The following is a 22,895-nucleotide window of genomic DNA, read 5'->3' as shown; positions in this document are numbered from 1 at the left end:
TCCATAGGTAAAAGACCATGTCTTGAAGATTCTGAGCAGAAATCTTCAACATCTGAAACACCTGTACCTCATTTTCTTATATCACATTCTCTTTCAGACAAACCTTTAGGGCAGATGTCTCTTTTTTTTTTTTATTCAGAAGGGTCTAGAGGGACTTGCTGGCTCTCCAAGGTCAGTCAAAAAGCTTTGCTCTGGGGACATATTGGTGGAAATATCCACATCTAAACACAGTGAATTCCTCTTGCATTCAAAGGTGATTGGGGATACATCCATTGAGGTTACTCCTCATGCTACTTTGAATTCCTCACAAGGAGTTATTGTTGAGAGGGATTTGAAGAACATCCCCGAATGATTCTCGCTGGTTTCTCCACCCAAGGAGTTTCTGCAGTGAGGCATATCTCCACTCGAAAAGGTGGAATTATGATGCCTACCATTGTCCTCATTTTAACTTTTATATCACTGCATCCACCTGCCACCTTCAAGGCAGGTTATCTTAATTGCAAGGTATGGCCATACATTCCAAACCCTCTCAGATGTTTCCAGTGTCAATGGTTCGGTCACTCAAAAACATCATGTTGGGGTTCCTCGGCATGTGCTTGCTGAGGGGGCAAGGACCACGATGCCGATGAGTGTGAAACAGATCCTCATTGCATTAATTGCAATGGCTCTCACCCATCCTACTTTAGTTCTAAGTGGTTGGAAGAAAAAGAGGTGCAGTGTCTCAAAATGATTCAAAACATTAGTTAACCTGAGGCTCGAAAGTTGCTGTCTTCATCTCAGATGTATAAAACATTAGTTACCCTGAGGCTCGAAAGTTGCTGTCTTCATCTCAGATGTATAAAACATTAGTTACCCTGAGGCTCGAAAGTTGCTGTCTTCATCTCAGATGTATAAAACATTAGTTACCCTGAGGCTCGAAAGTTGCTGTCTTCATCTCAGATGTATAAAACATTACTTACCATGAGGCTCGAAAGTTGCTGTCTTCATCTCAGATGTATAAAACATTACTTACCATGAGGCTCGAAGGTTGCTGTCTTCATCTCAGATGTATAAAACATTAGTTACCCTGAGGCTCGAAAGTTGCTGTCTTCATCTCAGATGTATAAAACATTAGTTACCCTGAGGCTCGAAAGTTGCTGTCTTCATCTCAGATGTATAAAACATTAGTTACCCTGAGGCTCGAAAGTTGCTGTCTTCATCTCAGATGTATAAAACATTAGTTACCCTGAGGCTCGAAAGTTGCTGTCTTCATCTCAGATGTATAAAACATTAGTTACCCTGAGGCTCGAAAGTTGCTGTCTTCATCTCAGATGTATAAAACATTAGTTACCCTGAGTCTCGAAAGTTCCTGTCTTCATCTCAGATGTATAAAACATTACTTACCCCGAGGCTCAAAAGTTGCTGTCTACCACTCCATCTCAGATGTATGCTGCTGCACTTCATTCCATAACTACAGTGGGAGATGGATCACTCTGTGCCTCCAAAAGAATCATTTTCAAACAACGTGAAAAGTCTTTTGACCTCCATGGTTAAAAAAGTTGATGAATGTTTTTAATTCAAAAATTAAACTTTCTTTTGTTTTACTTTAATTTCCTTTTTATAAATTTTAATAATTTTACTTTAATTTTAACTTTTTACCAGATGTTTGGCACAGATAGCCAAGTTGCCTTGTACCATAAAATGCCAAACCAACTAACACAGAATAACCTAAACAAACATTGTAATGTTAGATGTATAAACCACTGTCTATAAGTGTTGTTATCTCTCCTGACACAGAATAACCTAAACAAACATTGTAATGTTAGATGTATAAACCACTGTCTATAAGAGTGTTATCTCTGCTGATACAGAATAACATAACAAACATTGTAATGTTAGATGTATAAACCACTGTCTATAAGAGTGTTATCTCTGCTGATACAGAATAACCTAAACAAACATTGTAATGTTAGATGCATAAACCACTGTCTATAAGTGTTGTTATCTCTGCTGATACAGAATAACCTAAACAAACATTGTAATGTTAGATGTATAAACCACTGTCTATAAGTGTTGTTATCTCTGCTGACACAGAATAACCTAAACAAACATTGTAATGTTAGATGTATAAACCACTGTGTATAAGTGTTATCTCTCCTGACACAGAATAACCTAAACAAACATTGTAATGTTAGATGTATAAACCACTGTCTATAAAAGTGTTATCTCTGCTGACACAGAATAACCTAAATAAATATTGTAATGTTAGATGTATAAACCACTGTCTATAAGTGTTGTTATCTCTGCTGACACAGAATAACCTAAACAAACATTGTAATGTTAGATGTATAAACCACTGTCTATAAGTGTTATCTCTGCTGATACAGAATAACCTAAACAAACATTGTAATGTTAGATGTATAAACCAATGTCTATTAGTGTTGTTATCTCTGCTGACACAGAATAACCTAAACAAACATTGTAATGTTAGATGTATAAACCAATGTCTATTAGTGTTGTTATCTCTGCTGACACAGAATAACCTAAACAAACATTGTAATGTTATATGTATAAACCACTGTCTATAAGTGTTATCTCTCCTGACACAGAACAACCTAAACAAACATTGTAATGTTAGATGTATAAACCACTGTCTATAAGTGTTGTTACCTCTCCTGACACAGAATAACCTAAACAAACATTGTAATGTTAGATGTATGAACCACTGTCTATAAGTGTTGTTATCTCACCTGACGTAGAATAACCTAAACAAACATTGTAATGTTAGATGTATAAACCACTGTCTATAAGTGTTGTTACCTCTCCTGACACAGAATAACCTAAACAAACATTATAATGTTAGATGTATAAACCACTGTCTATAAGTGTTGTTATCGCACCTGACGTAGAATAACCTAAACAAACATTGTAATGTTAGATGTATAAACCACTGTCTATAAGTGTTGTTATCTCACCTGACGTAGAATAACCTAAACAAACATTGTAATGTTAGATGTATAAACCACTGTCTATAAGTGTTGTTATCTCACCTGACGTAGAATAACCTAAACAAACATTGTAATGTTAGATGTATAAACCACTGTCTATAAGTGTTGTTATCTCACCTGACGTAGAATAACCAAAACAAACATTGTAATGTTAGATGTATAAACCACTATCTATAAGAGTGTTATCTCTCCTGACACAGAATAACCAAAACAAGCATTGTAATGTTAGATGTATAAACCACTGTCTATAAGTGTTGTTATCTCTCCTGACACAGAATAACCAAAACAAGCATTGTAATGTTAGATGTATAAACCACTATCTATAAGAGTGTTATCTCTCCTGACACAGAATAATCTAAACAAACATTGTAATGTTAGATGTATAAACCACTATCTATAAGAGTGTTATCTCTCCTGACACAGAATAACCAAAACAAGCATTGTAATGTTAGATGTATAAACCACTATCTATAAGAGTGTTATCTCTCCTGACACAGAATAATCTAAACAAACATTGTAATGTTAGATGTATAAACCACTGTCTATAAGAGTGTTATCTCTCCTGACACAGAATAACCAAAACAAGCATTGTAATGTTAGATGTATAAACCACTATCTATAAGAGTGTTATCTCTCCTGACACAGAATAATCTAAACAAACATTGTAATGTTAGATGTATAAACCACTGTCTATAAGAGTGTTATCTCTCCTGACACAGAATAACCAAAACAAGCATTGTAATGTTAGATGTATAAACCACTATCTATAAGAGTGTTATCTCTCCTGACACAGAATAATCTAAACAAACATTGTAATGTTAGATGTATAAACCACTATCTATAAGAGTGTTATCTCTCCTGACACAGAATAACCAAAACAAGCATTGTAATGTTAGATGTATAAACCACTGTCTATAAGAGTGTTATCTCTCCTGACACAGAATAATCTAAACAAACATTGTAATGTTAGATGTATAAACCACTGTCTATAAGAGTGTTATCTCTCCTGACACAGAATAATCTAAACAAACATTGTAATGTTAGATGTATAAACTATGTATGGGTAATGCTAATTTCATTATTCATGCTGAAAAGCTATGTATGTATTATAGTGAATATTTGTAAAGCACTGCTGTTTTTACCTTGTTAACAGTAGATGACTGACAGTTTGGTGTGTGTATGTTGAGGATAGTGGTTATGATTTTGATGTATTTATTTTGTTGTTTTGTAGACTTCGAAGCATTAAACGTGATATTTCATCATTGGAGGAAATGTCCAAGGCCCGTCAACAACGTAAACAACAAATGTTAGCAGGGAAGTTGTACAGACCACTAAGATTAGGAAAATACAAGTTTAAAGAACAAGACTTGGAGTTAAATTTGACTGAAGAGTTAACTGGGAACCTTCGTTCTGTGAAGGTTTTGTATATTGCTATCATGTGATTAATGTGTCAGGATCTGAAATAATGTTAATGTCAGACAGTACAAGATCTATCCAGCTTAAATAGATGTTAATGTCAGACAGTACAAGATCTATTCAGCTTAAATAGATGTTAATGTCAGACAGTACAAGATCTATCCAGCTTAAATAGATGTTAATGTCAGACAATACAAGATCTATCCAGCTTAAATAGATGTTAATGTAAGACAGTACAAGATCTATCCAGGTTAAATAGATGTTAATGTCAGACAGTACAAGATCTATCCAGCTTAAATAGATGTTAATGTCAGACAGTACAAGATCTATCCAGCTTAAATAGATGTTAATGTCAGACAGTAGAAGATCTATCCAGCTTAAATAGATGTTAATGTCAGACAGTAGAAGATCTATCCAGCTTAAATAGATGTTGATGTCAGACAGTACAAGATCTATCCAGCTTAAATAGATGTTAATGTCAGACAGTAGAAGATCTATCCAGCTTAAATAGATGTTGATGTCAGACAGTACAAGATCTATCCAGCTTAAATAGATGTTGATGTCAGACAGTACAAGATCTATCCAGCTTAAATAGATGTTGATGTCAGACAGTACAAGATCTATCCAGCTTAAATAGATATTAATGTCAGACAGTACAAGATCTGTCCATCTTTAATAGATGTTAATGTCAGACAGTACAAGATCTATCCAGCTTAAATAGATGTTAATGTCAGACAGTACAAGATCTATCCAGCTTAAATAGATGTTAATGTCAGACAGTACAAGATCTATCCAGCTTAAATAGATGTTAATGTCAGACAGTACAAGATCTATCCAGCTTAAATAGATGTTAATGTCAGACAGTAGAAGATCTATCCAGCTTAAATAGATGTTAATGTCAGACAGTAGAAGATCTATCCAGCTTAAATAGATGTTGATGTCAGACAGTACAAGATCTATCCAGCTTAAATAGATGTTAATGTCAGACAGTAGAAGATCTATCCAGCTTAAATAGATGTTGATGTCAGACAGTACAAGATCTATCCAGCTTAAATAGATGTTGATGTCAGACAGTACAAGATCTATCCAGCTTAAATAGATGTTGATGTCAGACAGTACAAGATCTATCCAGCTTAAATAGATGTTAATGTCAGACAATACAAGATCTATCCAGCTTAAATAGATGTTGATGTCAGACAGTAGAAGATCTATCCAGCTTAAATAGATGTTAATGTCAGACAGTACAAGATCTATCCAGCTTAAATAGATGTTAATGTCAGACAGTACAAGATCTATCCAGCTTAAATAGATGTTAATGTCAGACAGTACAAGATCTGTCCATCTTTAATAGATGTTAATGTAAGACAGTACAAGATCTGTCCATCTTTAATAGATGTTAATGTCAGACAGTACAAGAGATATCCAGCTTAAATAGATGTTAATGTAAGACAGTACAAGATCTGTCCAGCTTAAATAGATGTTGATGTCAGACAGTACAAGATCTATCCAGCTTAAATAGATGTTGATGTCAGACAGTACAAGATCTATCCAGCTTAAATAGATGTTAATGTCAGACAGTAGAAGATCTATCCAGCTTAAATAGATGTTGATGTCAGACAGTACAAGATCTATCCAGCTTAAATAGATGTTGATGTCAGACAGTACAAGATCTATCCAGCTTAAATAGATGTTGATGTCAGACAGTACAAGATCTATCCAGCTTAAATAGATGTTAATGTCAGACAGTACAAGATCTGTCCATCTTAAATAGATGTTAATGTCAGACAGTACAAGATCTGTCCAGCTTAAATAGATGTTAATGTCAGACAGTACAAGATCTGTCCATCTTAAATAGATGTTGATGTCAGAGAGTACAAGATCTATCCATCTTAAATAGATGTTAATGTCAGACAGTACAAGATCTGTCCATCTTAAATAGATGTTAATGTCAGACAGTACAAGATCTGTCCATCTTAAATAGATGTTGATGTCAGACAGTACAAGATCTATTCAGCTTAAATAGATGTTAATGTCAGACAGTACAAGATCTATCCAGCTTAAATAGATGTTGATGTCAGACAGTACGAAATCTATCCAGCTTAAATAGATGTTGATGTCAGACAGTACAAGATCTATCCAGCTTAAATAGATGTTGATGTCAGACATTACAAGATCTATCCAGCTTGAATAGATGTTAATGTCAGACAAGCAGGAAATCTGAAATGTACAAGCAATATGAAATACAAATTATATATATAATGTTTAGTGTTCATAGCATAATGTTTAATATTCCATGCAATTTTGTAATGCTCAAAATACAATATTTTAAATAGTCTATTCATGTTATGTACAACAGTTTTACACACGTAACAGTTGTACATAACATGAATAGTACCTTTATGTTTTGTGTTATATTTGTAATAATTCTATCATGTGGTGTACAATATTTTTAATAGTACCTTTATGTTATATGTAATATTTGTAATAATTCTTTCATGTGGCGTACAATATTTTTAACAGTACCTCCATATTTTGTGTACAATATTTTTAATAGTAAATTTGTTATATGTAATATTTGTAATAATTCTTTCATGTGGTGTACAATGTTTTAATAGTACCTTTATATTTTGTGTACAATGTTTTAATAGTATCTTTGTTATATGTAATATGTGTAATAATTCTTTAATGTGATGTACAATATCTTTAATAGTACCTTTATGTTATATGTAATATTTGTAATAATTCTTTCATGTGGTATACAATATTTTAATAGCACCTTTATATTTTGTGTACAATGTTTTTAATAGGAACTTTATGTTATATGTAATATTTGTAATAATTCTTTCATGTGGTGTACAATATTTTTAATAGTACCTTTATGTTTTGTGTAATATTTCTTATAATTCTTTCATGTGGTGTACAATATTTTTAATAGTACCTTTATGTTATATGTAATATTTCTAATAATTCTTTCATGTGACGTACAATATTTTTAACAGTACCTCCATATTTTGTGTACAATATTTTTAATAGTAAATTTATTATATGTAATATTTGTAATAATTCTTTCATGTGGTGTACAATGTTTTAATAGTATCTTTGTTATATGTAATATGTGTAATAATTCTTTAATGTGATGTACAATATCTTTAATAGTACCTTTATGTTATATGTAATACTTGTAATAATTCTTTCATGTGGTATACAATATTTTAATAGCACCTTTATATTTTGTGTACAATGTTTTTAATAGGAACTTTATGTTATATGTAATATTTGTAATGATTCTTTCATGTGGTGTACAATATTTTTAATACTACCTTTATGTTTTGTGTAATATTTCTTATAATTCTTTTATGTGGTGTACAATATTTTTAATAGTACCTTTATGTTTTGTGTAATATTTCTTATAATTCTTTCATGTGGTGTACAATATTTTTAATAGTACCTTTATGTTTTGTGTAATATTTCTTATAATTCTTTCATGTGGTGTACAATATTTTTAGTAGTACCTTTATGTTATGTGTAATATTTGTTATAATTTTTTTCATGTGGTGTACAATATTTTTAATAGTACCTTTATGTTTTGTGTAATATTTCTTATAATTCTTTCATGTGGTGTACAATATTTTTAGTAGTACCTTTATGTTTTGTGTAATATTTGTTATAATTCTTTCATGTGGTGTACAATATTTTTAGTAGTACCTTTATGTTTTGTGTAATATTTGTTATAATTCTTTCATGTGGTGTACAATGTTTTAATAGTACCTTTATAATTTGTGTACAATGTTTTAATAGTACCTTTGTTATATTTAATATGTGTAATAATTCTTTAATGTGATGTACAATATCTTTAATAGTACCTTTATGTTATATGTAATATTTGTAATAATTCTTTCATGTGGTATACAATATTTTAATAGCACCATTATATTTTGTGTACAATATTTTTAATAGTAAATTTGTTATATGTAATATTTGTAATAATTGTTTCATGTGGTATACAATATTTTAATAGCACCTTTATATTTTGTGTACAATGTTTTTAATAGGAACTTTATGTTATATGTAATATTTGTATTAATTCTTTCATATGGTGTACAATATTTTTAATAGTACCTTTATGTTTTGTGTAATATTTGTAATAATTCTTTCATGTGGTGTACAATATTTTTAATAGTACCTTTATGTTTTGTGTAATATTTTATAATTCTTTCATGTGGTGTACAATATTTTAGTAGTACCTTTATGTTATGTGTAATATTTGTAATAATTTTTTTCGTGTGGTGTACAATATTTTTAATAGTACCTTTATATTTTGTGTACAATATTTTTAATAGTACCTCTTTATTTGGTGTACAATATTTTTAATAGTAAATTTGTTATGTCATATTTGTAATAATTCTTTCATGTGGTATACAATATTTTAATAGCACCTTTATATTTTGTGTACAATGTTTTTAATAGGAACTTTATGTTATATGTAATATTTGTATTAATTCTTTCATATGGTGTACAATATTTTTAATAGTACCTTTATGTTTTGTGTAATATTTGTAATAATTCTTTCATGTGGTGTACAAAATTTTAATAGTACCTTTATGTTTTGTGTAATATTTGTTATAATTCTTTCATGTGGTGTACAATATTTCTAGTAGTAATATTTTATGTACAATATTTTTTAATAGTAACTAAGTTATATGTAATATTTGTAATAATTTTTTCATGTGGTGTACAATATTTTAATAGTAATATTTTATGTACAATATTTTTAATAGTAACTTTGTTATATGTAATATTTGTAATAATTCTTTCATGTGGTGTACAATATTTTTAATAGTACCTTTGTTATATTTAATATGTGTAATAATTCTTTAATGTGATGTACAATATCTTTAATAGTATCTTTATGTTATATGTAATATTTGTAATAATTCTTTCATGTGGTATACAATATTTTAATAGCACCTTTATATTTTGTGTACAATGTTTTTAATAGGAACTTTATGTTATATGTAATATTTGTAATAATTCTTTCATGTGGTGTACAATATTTTTAATAGTACCTTTATGTTATATGTAATATTTGTAATAATTCTTTTATGTGGCGTACAATATTTTTAACAGTACCTCCATATTTTGTGTACAATATTTTTAATAGTAAATTTGTTATATGTAATATTTGTAATAATTCTTTCATGTGGTGTACAATGTTTTAATAGTACCTTTATATTTTGTGTACAATGTTTTAATAGTATCTTGTTATATGTAATATGTGTAATAATTCTTTAATGTGATGTACAATATCTTTAATAGTACCTTTATGTTATATGTAATATTTGTAATAATTCTTTCATGTGGTATACAATATTTTAATAGCACCTTTATATTTTGTGTACAATGTTTTTAATAGGAACTTTATGTTATATGTAATATTTGTAATAATTCTTTCATGTGGTGTACAATAATTTTTAATAGTACCTTTATGTTTTGTGTAATATTTCTTATAATTCTTTCATGTGGTGTACAATATTTTTAATAGTAACCTTTATGTTTTGTGTAATATTCTTATAATTCTTTCATGTGGTGTACAATATTTTTAGTAGTACCTTTATGTTATGTGTAATATTTGTTATAATTTTTTTCATGTGGTGTACAATATTTTTAATAGTACCTTTATGTTTTGTGTAATATTTCTTATAATTCTTTCATGTGGTGTACAATATTTTAGTAGTACCTTTATGTTGTGTAATATTTCTTATAATTCTTTCATGTGGTGTACAATATTTTTAGTAGCACCTTTATGTTTTGTGTAATATTTTTTATAATTCTTTCCATGTGGTGTACAATATTTTTAGTAGTACCTTTATGTTTTGTGTAATATTTGTAATAATTCTTTCATGTGGTGTACAATATTTTTAGTAGTACCTTTATGTTTTGTGTAATATTTGTTATAATTCTTTCATGTGGTGTACAATGTTTTAATAGTACCTTTATAATTCCAGGTACAATGTTTTAATTGTACCTTTGTTATATTTAATATGTGTAATAATTCTTTAATGTGATGTACATTATCTTTAATAGTACCTTTATGTTATATGTAATATTTGTAATAATTCTTTCATGTGGTATACAATATTTTAATAGCACCATTATATTTTGTGTACAATATTTTTAATAGTAAATTTGTTATATGTAATATTTGTAATAATTGTTTCATGTGGTATACAATATTTTAATAGCACCTTTATATTTTGTGTACAATGTTTTTAATAGGAACTTTATGTTATATGTAATATTTGTATTAATTCTTTCATATGGTGTACAATATTTTTAATAGTACCTTTATGTTTTGTGTAATATTTGTAATAATTCTTTCATGTGGTGTACAATATTTTTAGTAGTACCTTTATGTTATGTGTAATATTTGTAATAATGTTTTTCGTGTGGTGTACAATATTTTTAATAGTACCTTTATATTTTGTGTACAATATTTTTAATAGTACCTCTTTATTTGGTGTACAATATTTTTAATAGTAAATTTGTTATGTCATATTTGTAATAATTCTTTCATGTGGTATACAATATTTTAATAGCACCTTTATATTTTGTGTACAATGTTTTTAATAGGAACTTTATGTTATATGTAATATTTGTATTAATTCTTTCATATGGTGTACAATATTTTTAATAGTACCTTTATGTTTTGTGTAATATTTGTAATAATTCTTTCATGTGGTGTACAAAATTTTAATAGTACCTTTATGTTTTGTGTAATATTTGTTATAATTCTTTCATGTGGTGTACAATATTTCTAGTAGTAATATTTTATGTACAATATTTTTAATAGTAACTTCGTTATATGTAATATTTGTAATAATTTTTTCATGTGGTGTACAATATTTTAATAGTAATATTTTATGTACAATATTTTTAATAGTAACTTTGTTATATGTAATATTTGTAATAATTCTTTGATGTGGTGTACAATATTTTTAATAGTACCTTTGTTATATTTAATATGTGTAATAATTCTTTAATGTGATGTACAATATCTTTAATAGTATCTTTATGTTATATGTAATATTTGTAATAATTCTTTCATGTGGTATACAATATTTTAATAGCACCTTTATATTTTGTGTACAATGTTTTTAATAGGAACTTTGTTATATGTAATATGTGTAATAATTCTTTAATGTGATGTACAATATCTTTAATAGTGCCTTTATGTTATATGTAATATTTGTAATAATTCTTTCATGTGGTATACAATATTTTAATAGCACCTTTATATTTTGTGTACAATGTTTTTAATAGGAACTTTATGTTATATGTAATATTTGTAATAATTCTTTCATGTGGTGTACAATATTTTTAATAGTACCTTTATGTTTTGTGTAATATTTCTTATAATTCTTTCATGTGGTGTACAATATTTTAATAGTATCTTTATGTTTTGTGTAATATTTTATAATCTTTCCATGTGGTGTACAATATTTTAGTAGCACCTTTATGTTGTGTAATATTTTTATAATTCTTTCATGTGGTGTACAATATTTTAGTAGTACCTTTATGTTTTGTGTAATATTTCTTATAATTCTTTCATGTGGTGTACAATATTTTTAGTAGTACCTTTATGTTTTGTGTAATATTTGTTATAATTCTTTCATGTGGTGTACAATATTTTTAGTAGTACCTTTATGTTTTGTGTAATATTTGTTATAATTCTTTCATGTGGTGTACAATGTTTTAATAGTACCTTTGTTATATTTAATATGTGTAATAATTCTTTAATGTGATGTACAATATCTTTAATAGTACCTTTATGTTATATGTAATATTTGTAATAATTCTTTCATGTGGTATACAATATTTTAATAGCACCATTATATTTTGTGTACAATATTTTTAATAGTAAATTTGTTATATGTAATATTTGTAATAATTGTTTCATGTGGTATACAATATTTTAATAGCACCTTTATATTTTGTGTACAATGTTTTTAATAGGAACTTTATGTTATATGTAATATTTGTATTAATTCTTTCATATGGTGTACAATATTTTTAATAGTACCTTTATGTTTTGTGTAATATTTGTAATAATTCTTTCATGTGGTGTAGAATATTTTTAGTAGTACCTTTATGTTATGTGTAATATTTGTAATAATTTTTTTCGTGTGGTGTACAATATTTTTAATAGTACCTTTATATTTTGTGTACAATATTTTTAATAGTACCTCTTTATTTGGTGTACAATATTTTTAATAGTAAATTTGTTATGTCATATTTGTAATAATTCTTTCATGTGGTATACAATATTTTAATAGCACCTTTATATTTTGTGTACAATGTTTTTAATAGGAACTTTATGTTATATGTAATATTTGTATTAATTCTTTCATATGGTGTACAATATTTTTAATAGTACCTTTATGTTTTGTGTAATATTTGTAATAATTCTTTCATGTGGTGTACAAAATTTTAATAGTACCTTTATGTTTTGTGTAATATTTGTTATAATTCTTTCATGTGGTGTACAATATTTCTAGTAGTAATATTTTATGTACAATATTTTTAATAGTAACTTCGTTATATGTAATATTTGTGATAATTTTTTCATGTGGTGTACAATATTTTTAATAGTAACTTTGTTATATGTAATATTTGTAATAATTCTTTCATGTGGTATACAATATTTTAATAGCACCTTTATATTTTGTGTACAATGTTTTTAATAGGAACTTTATGTTATATGTAATATTTGTAATAATTCTTTCATGTGGTGTACAATATTTTTAACATATACCTTTATGTTATATGTAATATTTGTAATAATTCTTTCATGTGGCGTACAATATTTTTAACAGTACCTCCATATTTTGTGTACAATATTTTTAATAGTAAATTTGTTATATGTAATATTTGTAATAATTCTTTCATGTGGTGTACAATGTTTTAATAGTACCTTTATATTTTGTGTACAATGTTTTAATAGTATCTTTGTTATATGTAATATGTGTAATAATTCTTTAATGTGATGTACAATATCTTTAATAGTACCTTTATGTTATATGTAATATTTGTAATAATTCTTGCATGTCGTATACAATATCTTAATAGCACCTTTATATTTTGTGTACAATGTTTTTAATAGGAACTTTATGTTATATGTAATATTTGTAATAATTCTTTCATGTGGTGTACAATATTTTTAATAGTACCTTTATGTTTTGTGTAATATTTCTTATAATTCTTTCATGTGGTGTACAATATTTTTAATAGTACCTTTATGTTTTGTGTAATATTTCTTATAATTCTTTCATGTGGTGTACAATATTTTAGTAGTACCTTTATGTTGTGTAATATTTCTTATAATTCTTTCATGTGGTGTACAATATTTTTAGTAGTACCTTTATGTTTTGTGTAATATTTCTTATAATTCTTTCATGTGGTGTACAATATTTTTAGTAGTACCTTTATGTTTTGTGTAATATTTGTTATAATTCTTTCATGTGGTGTACAATGTTTTAATAGTACCTTTATAATTTGTGTACAATGTTTTAATAGTACCTTTGTTATATTTAATATGTGTAATAATTCTTTAATGTGATGTACAATATCTTTAATAGTACCTTTATGTTATATGTAATATTTGTAATAATTCTTTCATGTGGTATACAATATTTTAATAGCACCATTATATTTTGTGTACAATATTTTTAATAGTAAATTTGTTATATGTAATATTTGTAATAATTGTTTCATGTGGTATACAATATTTTAATAGCACCTTTATATTTTGTGTACAATGTTTTAATAGAACTTTATGTTATATGTAATATTTGTATTAATTCTTTCATATGGTGTACAATATTTTTAATAGTACCTTTATGTTTTGTGTAATATTTGTAATAATTCTTTCATGTGGTGTAGAATATTTTTAGTAGTACCTTTATGTTATGTGTAATATTTGTAATAATTTTTTTCGTGTGGTGTACAATATTTTTAATAGTACCTCTTTATTTGGTGTACAATATTTTTAATAGTAAATTTGTTATGTCATATTTGTAATAATTCTTTCATGTGGTATACAATATTTTAATAGCACCTTTATATTTTGTGTACAATGTTTTTAATAGAACTTTATGTTATATGTAATATTTGTATTAATTCTTTCATATGGTGTACAATATTTTTAATAGTACCTTTATGTTTTGTGTAATATTTGTAATAATTCTTTCATGTGGTGTACAAAATTTTAATAGTACCTTTATGTTTTGTGTAATATTTGTTATAATTCTTTCATGTGGTGTACAATATTTCTAGTAGTAATATTTTATGTACAATATTTTTAATAGTAACTTCGTTATATGTAATATTTGTAATAATTTTTTCATGTGGTGTACAATATTTTTAATAGTAACTTTGTTATATGTAATATTTGTAATAATTCTTTCATGTGGTATACAATATTTTAATAGCACCTTTATATTTTGTGTACAATGTTTTTAATAGGAACTTTATGTTATATGTAATATTTGTAATAATTCTTTCATGTGGTGTACAATATTTTTAACATATACCTTTATGTTATATGTAATATTTGTAATAATTCTTTCATGTGGCGTACAATATTTTTAACAGTACCTCCATATTTTGTGTACAATATTTTAATAGTAAATTTGTTATATGTAATATTTGTAATAATTCTTTCATGTGGTGTACAATGTTTTAATAGTACCTTTATATTTTGTGTACAATGTTTTAATAGTATCTTGTTATATGTAATATGTGTAATAATTCTTTAATGTGATGTACAATATCTTTAATAGTACCTTTATGTTATATGTAATATTTGTAATAATTCTTTCATGTGGTATACAATATTTTAATAGCACCTTTATATTTTGTGTACAATGTTTTAATAGAACTTTATGTTATATGTAATATTTGTAATAATTCTTTCATGTGGTGTACAATATTTTAATAGTACCTTTATGTTTTGTGTAATATTCTTATAATTCTTTCATGTGGTGTAAAATATTTTTTAATAGTATCTTTATGTTTTGTGTAATATTTTTATAATTCTTTCATGTGGTGTACAATATTTTAATAGTACCTTTATGTTTTGTGTAATATTTCTTATAATTCTTTCATGTGGTGTACAATATTTTTAGTAGTACCTTTATGTTATGTGTAATATTTGTTATAATTTTTTCATGTGGTGTACAATATTTTTTAATAGTACCTTTATGTTTTGTGTAATATTTCTTATAATTCTTTCATGTGGTGTACAATATTTTAGTAGTACCTTTATGTTGTGTAACATTTTATAATTCTTTCATGTGGTGTACAATATTTTTAGTAGCACCTTTATGTTTTTGTGTAATATTTCTTATAATTCTTTCATGTGGTGTACAATATTTTAGTAGTACCTTTATGTTTTGTGTAATATTTGTTATAATTCTTTCATGTGGTGTACAATATTTTTAGTAGTAACCTTTATGTTTTGTGTAATATTTGTTATAATTCTTTCATGTGGTGTACAATGTTTTAATAGTACCTTTATAATTCCAGGTACAATGTTTTAATAGTAACCTTGTTATATTTAATATGTGTAATAATTCTTTAATGTGATGTACAACATCTTTAATAGTAACCTTTATGTTATATGTAATATTTGTAATAATTCTTTCATGTGGTATACAATATTTTAATAGCACCATTATATTTTGTGTACAATATTTTTAATAGTAAATTTGTTATATGTAATATTTGTAATAATTGTTTCATGTGGTATACAATATTTTAATAGTTAACCTTTATATTTTGTGTACAATGTTTTTAATAGGAACTTTATGTTATATGTAATATTTGTATTAATTCTTTCATATGGTGTACAATATTTTAATAGCACCTTTATGTTTTGTGTAATATTTGTAATAATTCTTTCATGTGGTGTAGAATATTTTAGTAGCACCTTTATGTTATGTGTAATATTTGTAATAATTTTTTCGTGTGGTGTACAATATTTTTTAATAGTACCTTTATATTTTGTGTACAATATTTTAATAGTACCTCTTTATTTGGTGTACAATATTTTAATAGTAAATTTGTTATGTCATATTTGTAATAATTGTTTCATGTGGTATACAATATTTTAATAGCACCTTTATATTTTGTGTACAATGTTTTTAATAGGAACTTTATGTTATATGTAATATTTGTATTAATTCTTTCATATGGTGTACAATATTTTAATAGCACCTTTATGTTTTGTGTAATATTTGTAATAATCTTTCATGTGGTGTACAAAATTTTAATAGTACCTTTATGTTTTGTGTAATATTTGTTATAATTCTTTCATGTGGTGTACAATATTTCTAGTAGTAATATTTTATGTACAATATTTTTTTAATAGTAACTTCGTTATATGTAATATTTGTAATAATTTTTTCATGTGGTGTACAATATTTTAATAGTAATATTTTATGTACAATATTTTTAATAGTAACTTTGTTATATGTAATATTTGTAATAATTCTTTGATGTGGTGTACAATATTTTTAATAGTACCTTTGTTATATTTAATATGTGTAATAATTCTTTAATGTGATGTACAATATCTTTAATAGTATCTTTATGTTATATGTAATATTTGTAATAATTCTTTCATGTGGTATACAATATTTTAATAGCACCTTTATATTTTGTGTACAATGTTTTTAATAGGAACTTTATGTTATATGTAATATTTGTAATAATTCTTTCATGTGGTGTACAATATTTTTAATAGTACCTTTATGTTATATGTAATATTTGTAATAATTCTTTCATGTGGCGTACAATATTTTTAACGGTACCTCCATATTTTGTGTACAATATTTTTAATAGTAAATTTGTTATATGTAATATTTGTAATAATTCTTTCATGTGGTGTACAATGTTTTAATAGTACCTTTATATTTTGTGTACAATGTTTTAATAGTATCTTTGTTATATGTAATATGTGTAATAATTCTTTAATGTGATGTACAATATCTTTAATAGTACCTTTATGTTATATGTAATATTTGTAATAATTCTTTCATGTGGTATACAATATTTTAATAGCACCTTTATATTTTGTGTACAATGTTTTTAATAGGAACTTTATGTTATATGTAATATTTGTAATAATTCTTTCATGTGGTGTACAATATTTTTAATAGTACCTTTATGTTTTGTGTAATATTTCTTATAATTCTTTCATGTGGTGTAAAATATTTTTAATAGTATCTTTATGTTTTGTGTAATATTTCTTATAATTCTTTCATGTGGTGTACAATATTTTTAATAGTACCTTTATGTTTTGTGTAATATTTCTTATAATTCTTTCATGTGGTGTACAATATTTTTAGTAGTACCTTTATGTTATGTGTAATATTTGTTATAATTTTTTTCATGTGGTGTACAATATTTTTAATAGTACCTTTATGTTTTGTGTAATATTTCTTATAATTCTTTCATGTGGTGTACAATATTTTAGTAGTAACCTTTATGTTGTGTAATATTCTTATAATTCTTTCATGTGGTGTACAATATTTTAGTAGCACCTTTATGTTTTGTGTAATATTCTTATAATTCTTTCATGTGGTGTACAATATTTTAGTAGTAACCTTTATGTTTTGTGTAATATTTGTTATAATTCTTTCATGTGGTGTACAATATTTTAGTAGTACCTTTATGTTTTGTGTAATATTTGTTATAATTCTTTCCATGTGGTGTACAATGTTTTAATAGTACCTTTATAATTTGTGTACAATGTTTTAATAGTACCTTTGTTATATTTAATATGTGTAATAATTCTTTAATGTGATGTACAATATCTTTAATAGTACCTTTATGTTATATGTAATATTTGTAATAATTCTTTCATGTGGTATACAATATTTTAATAGCACCATTATATTTTGTGTACAATATTTTAATAGTAAATTTGTTATATGTAATATTTGTAATAATTGTTTCATGTGGTATACAATATTTTAATAGCACCTTTATATTTTGTGTACAATGTTTTTAATAGGAACTTTATGTTATATGTAATATTTGTATTAATTCTTTCATATGGTGTACAATATTTTTAATAGTACCTTTATGTTTTGTGTAATATTTGTAATAATTCTTTCATGTGGTGTAGAATATTTTTAGTAGTACCTTTATGTTATGTGTAATATTTGTAATAATTTTTTTTAGATGGTGGTGTACAATATTTTTAATAGTACCTTTATATTTTGTGTACAATATTTTTAATAGTACCTCTTTATTTGGTGTACAATATTTTTAATAGTAAATTTGTTATGTCATATTTGTAATAATTGTTTCATGTGGTATACAATATTTTAATAGCACCTTTATATTTTGTGTACAATGTTTTTAATAGGAACTTTATGTTATATGTAATATTTGTATTAATTCTTTCATATGGTGTACAATATTTTTAATAGTACCTTTATGTTTTGTGTAATATTTGTAATAATTCTTTCATGTGGTGTACAAAATTTTAATAGTACCTTTATGTTTTGTGTAATATTTGTTATAATTCTTTCATGTGGTGTACAATATTTCTAGTAGTAATATTTTATGTACAATATTTTTAATAGTAACTTCAAGTTATATGTAATATTTGTAATAATTTTTTCATGTGGTGTACAATATTTTTAATAGTAACTTTGTTATATGTAATATTTGTAATAATTCTTTCATGTGGTGTACAATATTTTTAATAGTACCTTTGTTATATTTAATATGTGTAATAATTCTTTAATGTGATGTACAATATCTTTAATAGTATCTTTATGTTATATGTAATATTTGTAATAATTCTTTCATGTGGTATACAATATTTTAATAGTTAACCTTTATATTTTGTGTACAATGTTTTAATAGGAACTTTATGTTATATGTAATATTTGTAATAATTCTTTCATGTGGTGTACAATATTTTTAATAGTACCTTTATGTTATATGTAATATTTGTAATAATTCTTTCATGTGAGGCGTACAATATTTTTAACAGTACCTCCATATTTTGTGTACAATATTTTTAATAGTAAATTTGTTATATGTAATATTTGTAATAATTCTTTCATGTGGTGTACAATGTTTTAATAGTACCTTTATATTTTGTGCACAATGTTTTAATAGTATCTTTGTTATATGTAATATGTGTAATAATTCTTTAATGTGATGTACAATATCTTTAATAGTACCTTTATGTTATATGTAATATTTGTAATAATTCTTGCATGTGGTATACAATATTTTAATAGCACCTTTATATTTTGTGTACAATGTTTTTAATAGGAACTTTATGTTATATGTAATATTTGTAATAATTCTTTCATGTGGTGTACAATATTTTTAATAGTACCTTTATGTTTTGTGTAATATTTCTTATAATTCTTTCATGTGGTGTACAATATTTTTAATAGTACCTTTATGTTTTGTGTAATATTTCTTATAATTCTTTCATGTGGTGTACAATATTTTTAATAGTACCTTTATGTTTTGTGTAATATTTCTTATAATTCTTTCATGTGGTGTACAATATTTTTAATAGTACCTTTATGTTTTGTGTAATATTTCTTATAATTCTTTGATGTGGTGTACAATATTTTAGTAGTACCTTTATGTTGTGTAATATTTCTTATAATTCTTTCATGTGGTGTAGAATATTTTAGTAGTACCTTTATGTTGTGTAATATTTGTTATAATTCTTTCATGTGGTGTACAATATTTTTAGTAGTACCTTTATGTTTTGTGTAATATTTGTTATAATTCTTTCATGTGGTGTACAATATTTTTAATAGTACCTTTATGTTTTGTGTAATATTTCTTATAATTCTTTCATGTGGTGTACAATATTTTTAGTAGTACCTTTATGTTATGTGTAATATTTGTTATAATTCTTTCATGTGGTGTACAATATTTTTAGTAGTACCTTTATGTTTTGTGTAATATTTGTTATAATTCTTTCATGTGGTGTACAATGTTTTAATAGTACCTTTATATTTTGTGTACAATGTTTTAATAGTACCTTTGTTATATTTAATATGTGTAATAATTCTTTAATGTGATGTACAATATCTTTAATAGTACCTTTATGTTATATGTAATATTTGTAATAATTCTTTCATGTGGTATACAATATTTTAATAGCACCATTATATTTTGTGTACAATATTTTTAATAGTAAATTTGTTATATGTAATATTTGTAATAATTGTTTCATGTGGTATACAATATTTTAATAGCACCTTTATATTTTGTGTACAATGTTTTTAATAGGAACTTTATGTTATATGTAATATTTGTATTAATTCTTTCATATGGTGTACAATATTTTTAATAGTACCTTTATGTTTTGTGTAATATTTGTAATAATTCTTTCATGTGGTGTACAATATTTTTAATAGTACCTTTATGTTTTGTGTAATATTTCTTATAATTCTTTAATGTGGTGTACAATATTTTTAGTAGTACCTCTTTATTTGGTGTACAATATTTTTAATAGTAAATTTGTTATGTCATATTTGTAATAATTCTTTCATGTGGTATACAATATTTTAATAGCACCTTTATATTTTGTGTACAATGTTTTTAATAGGAACTATATGTTATATGTAATATTTGTATTAATTCTTTCATATGGTGTACAATATTTTTAATAGTACCTTTATGTTTTGTGTAATATTTGTAATAATTCTTTCATGTGGTGTACAAAATTTTAATAGTACCTTTATGTTTTGTGTAATATTTGTTATAATTCTTTCATGTGGTGTACAATATTTCTAGTAGTAATATTTTATGTACAATATTTTTAATAGTAACTTCGTTATATGTAATATTTGTAATAATTTTTTCATGTGGTGTACAATATTTTAATAGTAATATTTTATGTACAATATTTTTAATAGTAACTTTGTTATATGTAATATTTGTAATATGTCTTTGATGTGGTGTACAATATTTTTAATATACCTTTGTTATATTTAATATGTGTAATAATTCTTTAATGTGATGTACAATATCTTTAATAGTATCTTTATGTTATATGTAATATTTGTAATAATTCTTTCATGTGGTATACAATATTTTAATAGCACCTTTATATTTTGTGTACAATGTTTTTAATAGGAACTTTATGTTATATGTAATATTTGTAATAATTCTTTCATGTGGTGTACAATATTTTTAATAGGAACTTTATGTTATATGTAATATTTGTAATAATTCTTTCATGTGGTGTACAATATTTTTAATAGTACCTTTATGTTTTGTGTAATATTTGTAATAATTCTTTCATGTGGTGTACAATATTTTTAATAGTAACTTTCATGTTAAACACATGATTTTTAATATTCTTATAATGTTTGTAACAGTTCTCTCATACTGTATGGTACAGTGTTTTTATTTATTCCTTTCTATATAGTACAATCTTACAACTGTACACAGCAGGTATGTTTGATATAAAATATTAATTTTCATTAGCAGGTTTTAAATAATAGATCTTACTTTAATATTTACTTGTGTGTGTGTATATATATTAGGTGAATAAAGTAAAAGGTTTTATGTTAGATAATAAGGAATGGAACATTTATATTTTTATCAGCTAATCCCTAGCCTTGTCTTTACAGGTTGATGGAAATATATTAGAGGATCGATACAAGAGTTTTCAGAAGAGAAACATTATTGAACCCAGAGTTAGACAAAAGTAAGATTTTATATCCAGTAACCATTGTAAGAGATTTCTGTTTAAAAATTTTTGAGTTATTGAAAATTACTTGCTGTGTATGGAAAAAAAACTGCCATATTGATTTTTTTATATAAATTTTCTTGCAGGATGAAACGAAAATACAAGTTGAAGAAATTAGAGAAGAGAAGCCACCGAGAGTTTAAATAGTTGAATTTTTGTTTGAAAATCTAGGTTAGAAAGGTGAATAAATTTTGTTGTAAAAAATGTGTTTATTTATCTGCAGAATATCTAAGAAGACTCAACTGGCTAGAATTTTTTTTACAAGTTTTTAAACAGAAAATGTCTTGTACTTCTGTCAAATTCATCAACCATACTGCCAAACAACCAGTCTCAAATCAGGTTGGATACATGTGAATCATCCAGTAAAGCACCCATACACTATTGGCATTCTAGTGTATAAGACATTTCATTGAAAGATGGTTTCATCATGTCCAATACTCACTTTATACTTAAATAAAGAACTATTATTAGTTTCACATTAAATTGAAATTTTTGATTTATTTTTAAAAACAACAACAAAATTCCAGACAGTCAATGCAACATCATGCTGGATGCAAATAATATAAAGTTAACAATTACTATTACACATACTTATTTAACCAAGGATGAGTACACAGTCACTGTAAATGTTTCAAGTGGTTATTATCTGCATCTGGCTAGAGTGGTAAATGTTAAAATTTGGTCTT

General features: G+C 25.3%; 1 protein-coding gene across 1 annotated transcript in view; it reads left to right on the top strand.

Moving 5' to 3' along the window:
* LOC143227582 (ribosome biogenesis protein NOP53-like) overlaps positions 1 to 22,477 on the top strand; it is a 63,957-nt gene extending 41,480 nt beyond the window's left edge. The window contains exons 9-11 of the mRNA XM_076459012.1: positions 4,219 to 4,405; positions 22,091 to 22,167; positions 22,296 to 22,477. Of these exons, the coding sequence (XP_076315127.1) occupies positions 4,219 to 4,405; positions 22,091 to 22,167; positions 22,296 to 22,356 (325 nt within the window). The 3' untranslated portion in view covers positions 22,357 to 22,477. The remainder of the gene's footprint in view (positions 1 to 4,218; positions 4,406 to 22,090; positions 22,168 to 22,295) is intronic.
* The last annotated feature ends 418 nt before the right edge of the window (positions 22,478 to 22,895 follow it).

The sequence above is a fragment of the Tachypleus tridentatus genome, chromosome 9 (genome assembly GCF_004210375.1).
Source record: "Tachypleus tridentatus isolate NWPU-2018 chromosome 9, ASM421037v1, whole genome shotgun sequence".
NCBI lineage: Eukaryota > Metazoa > Arthropoda > Merostomata > Xiphosura > Limulidae > Tachypleus > Tachypleus tridentatus.
This window is presented reverse-complemented; position numbering and strand designations above follow the sequence as displayed.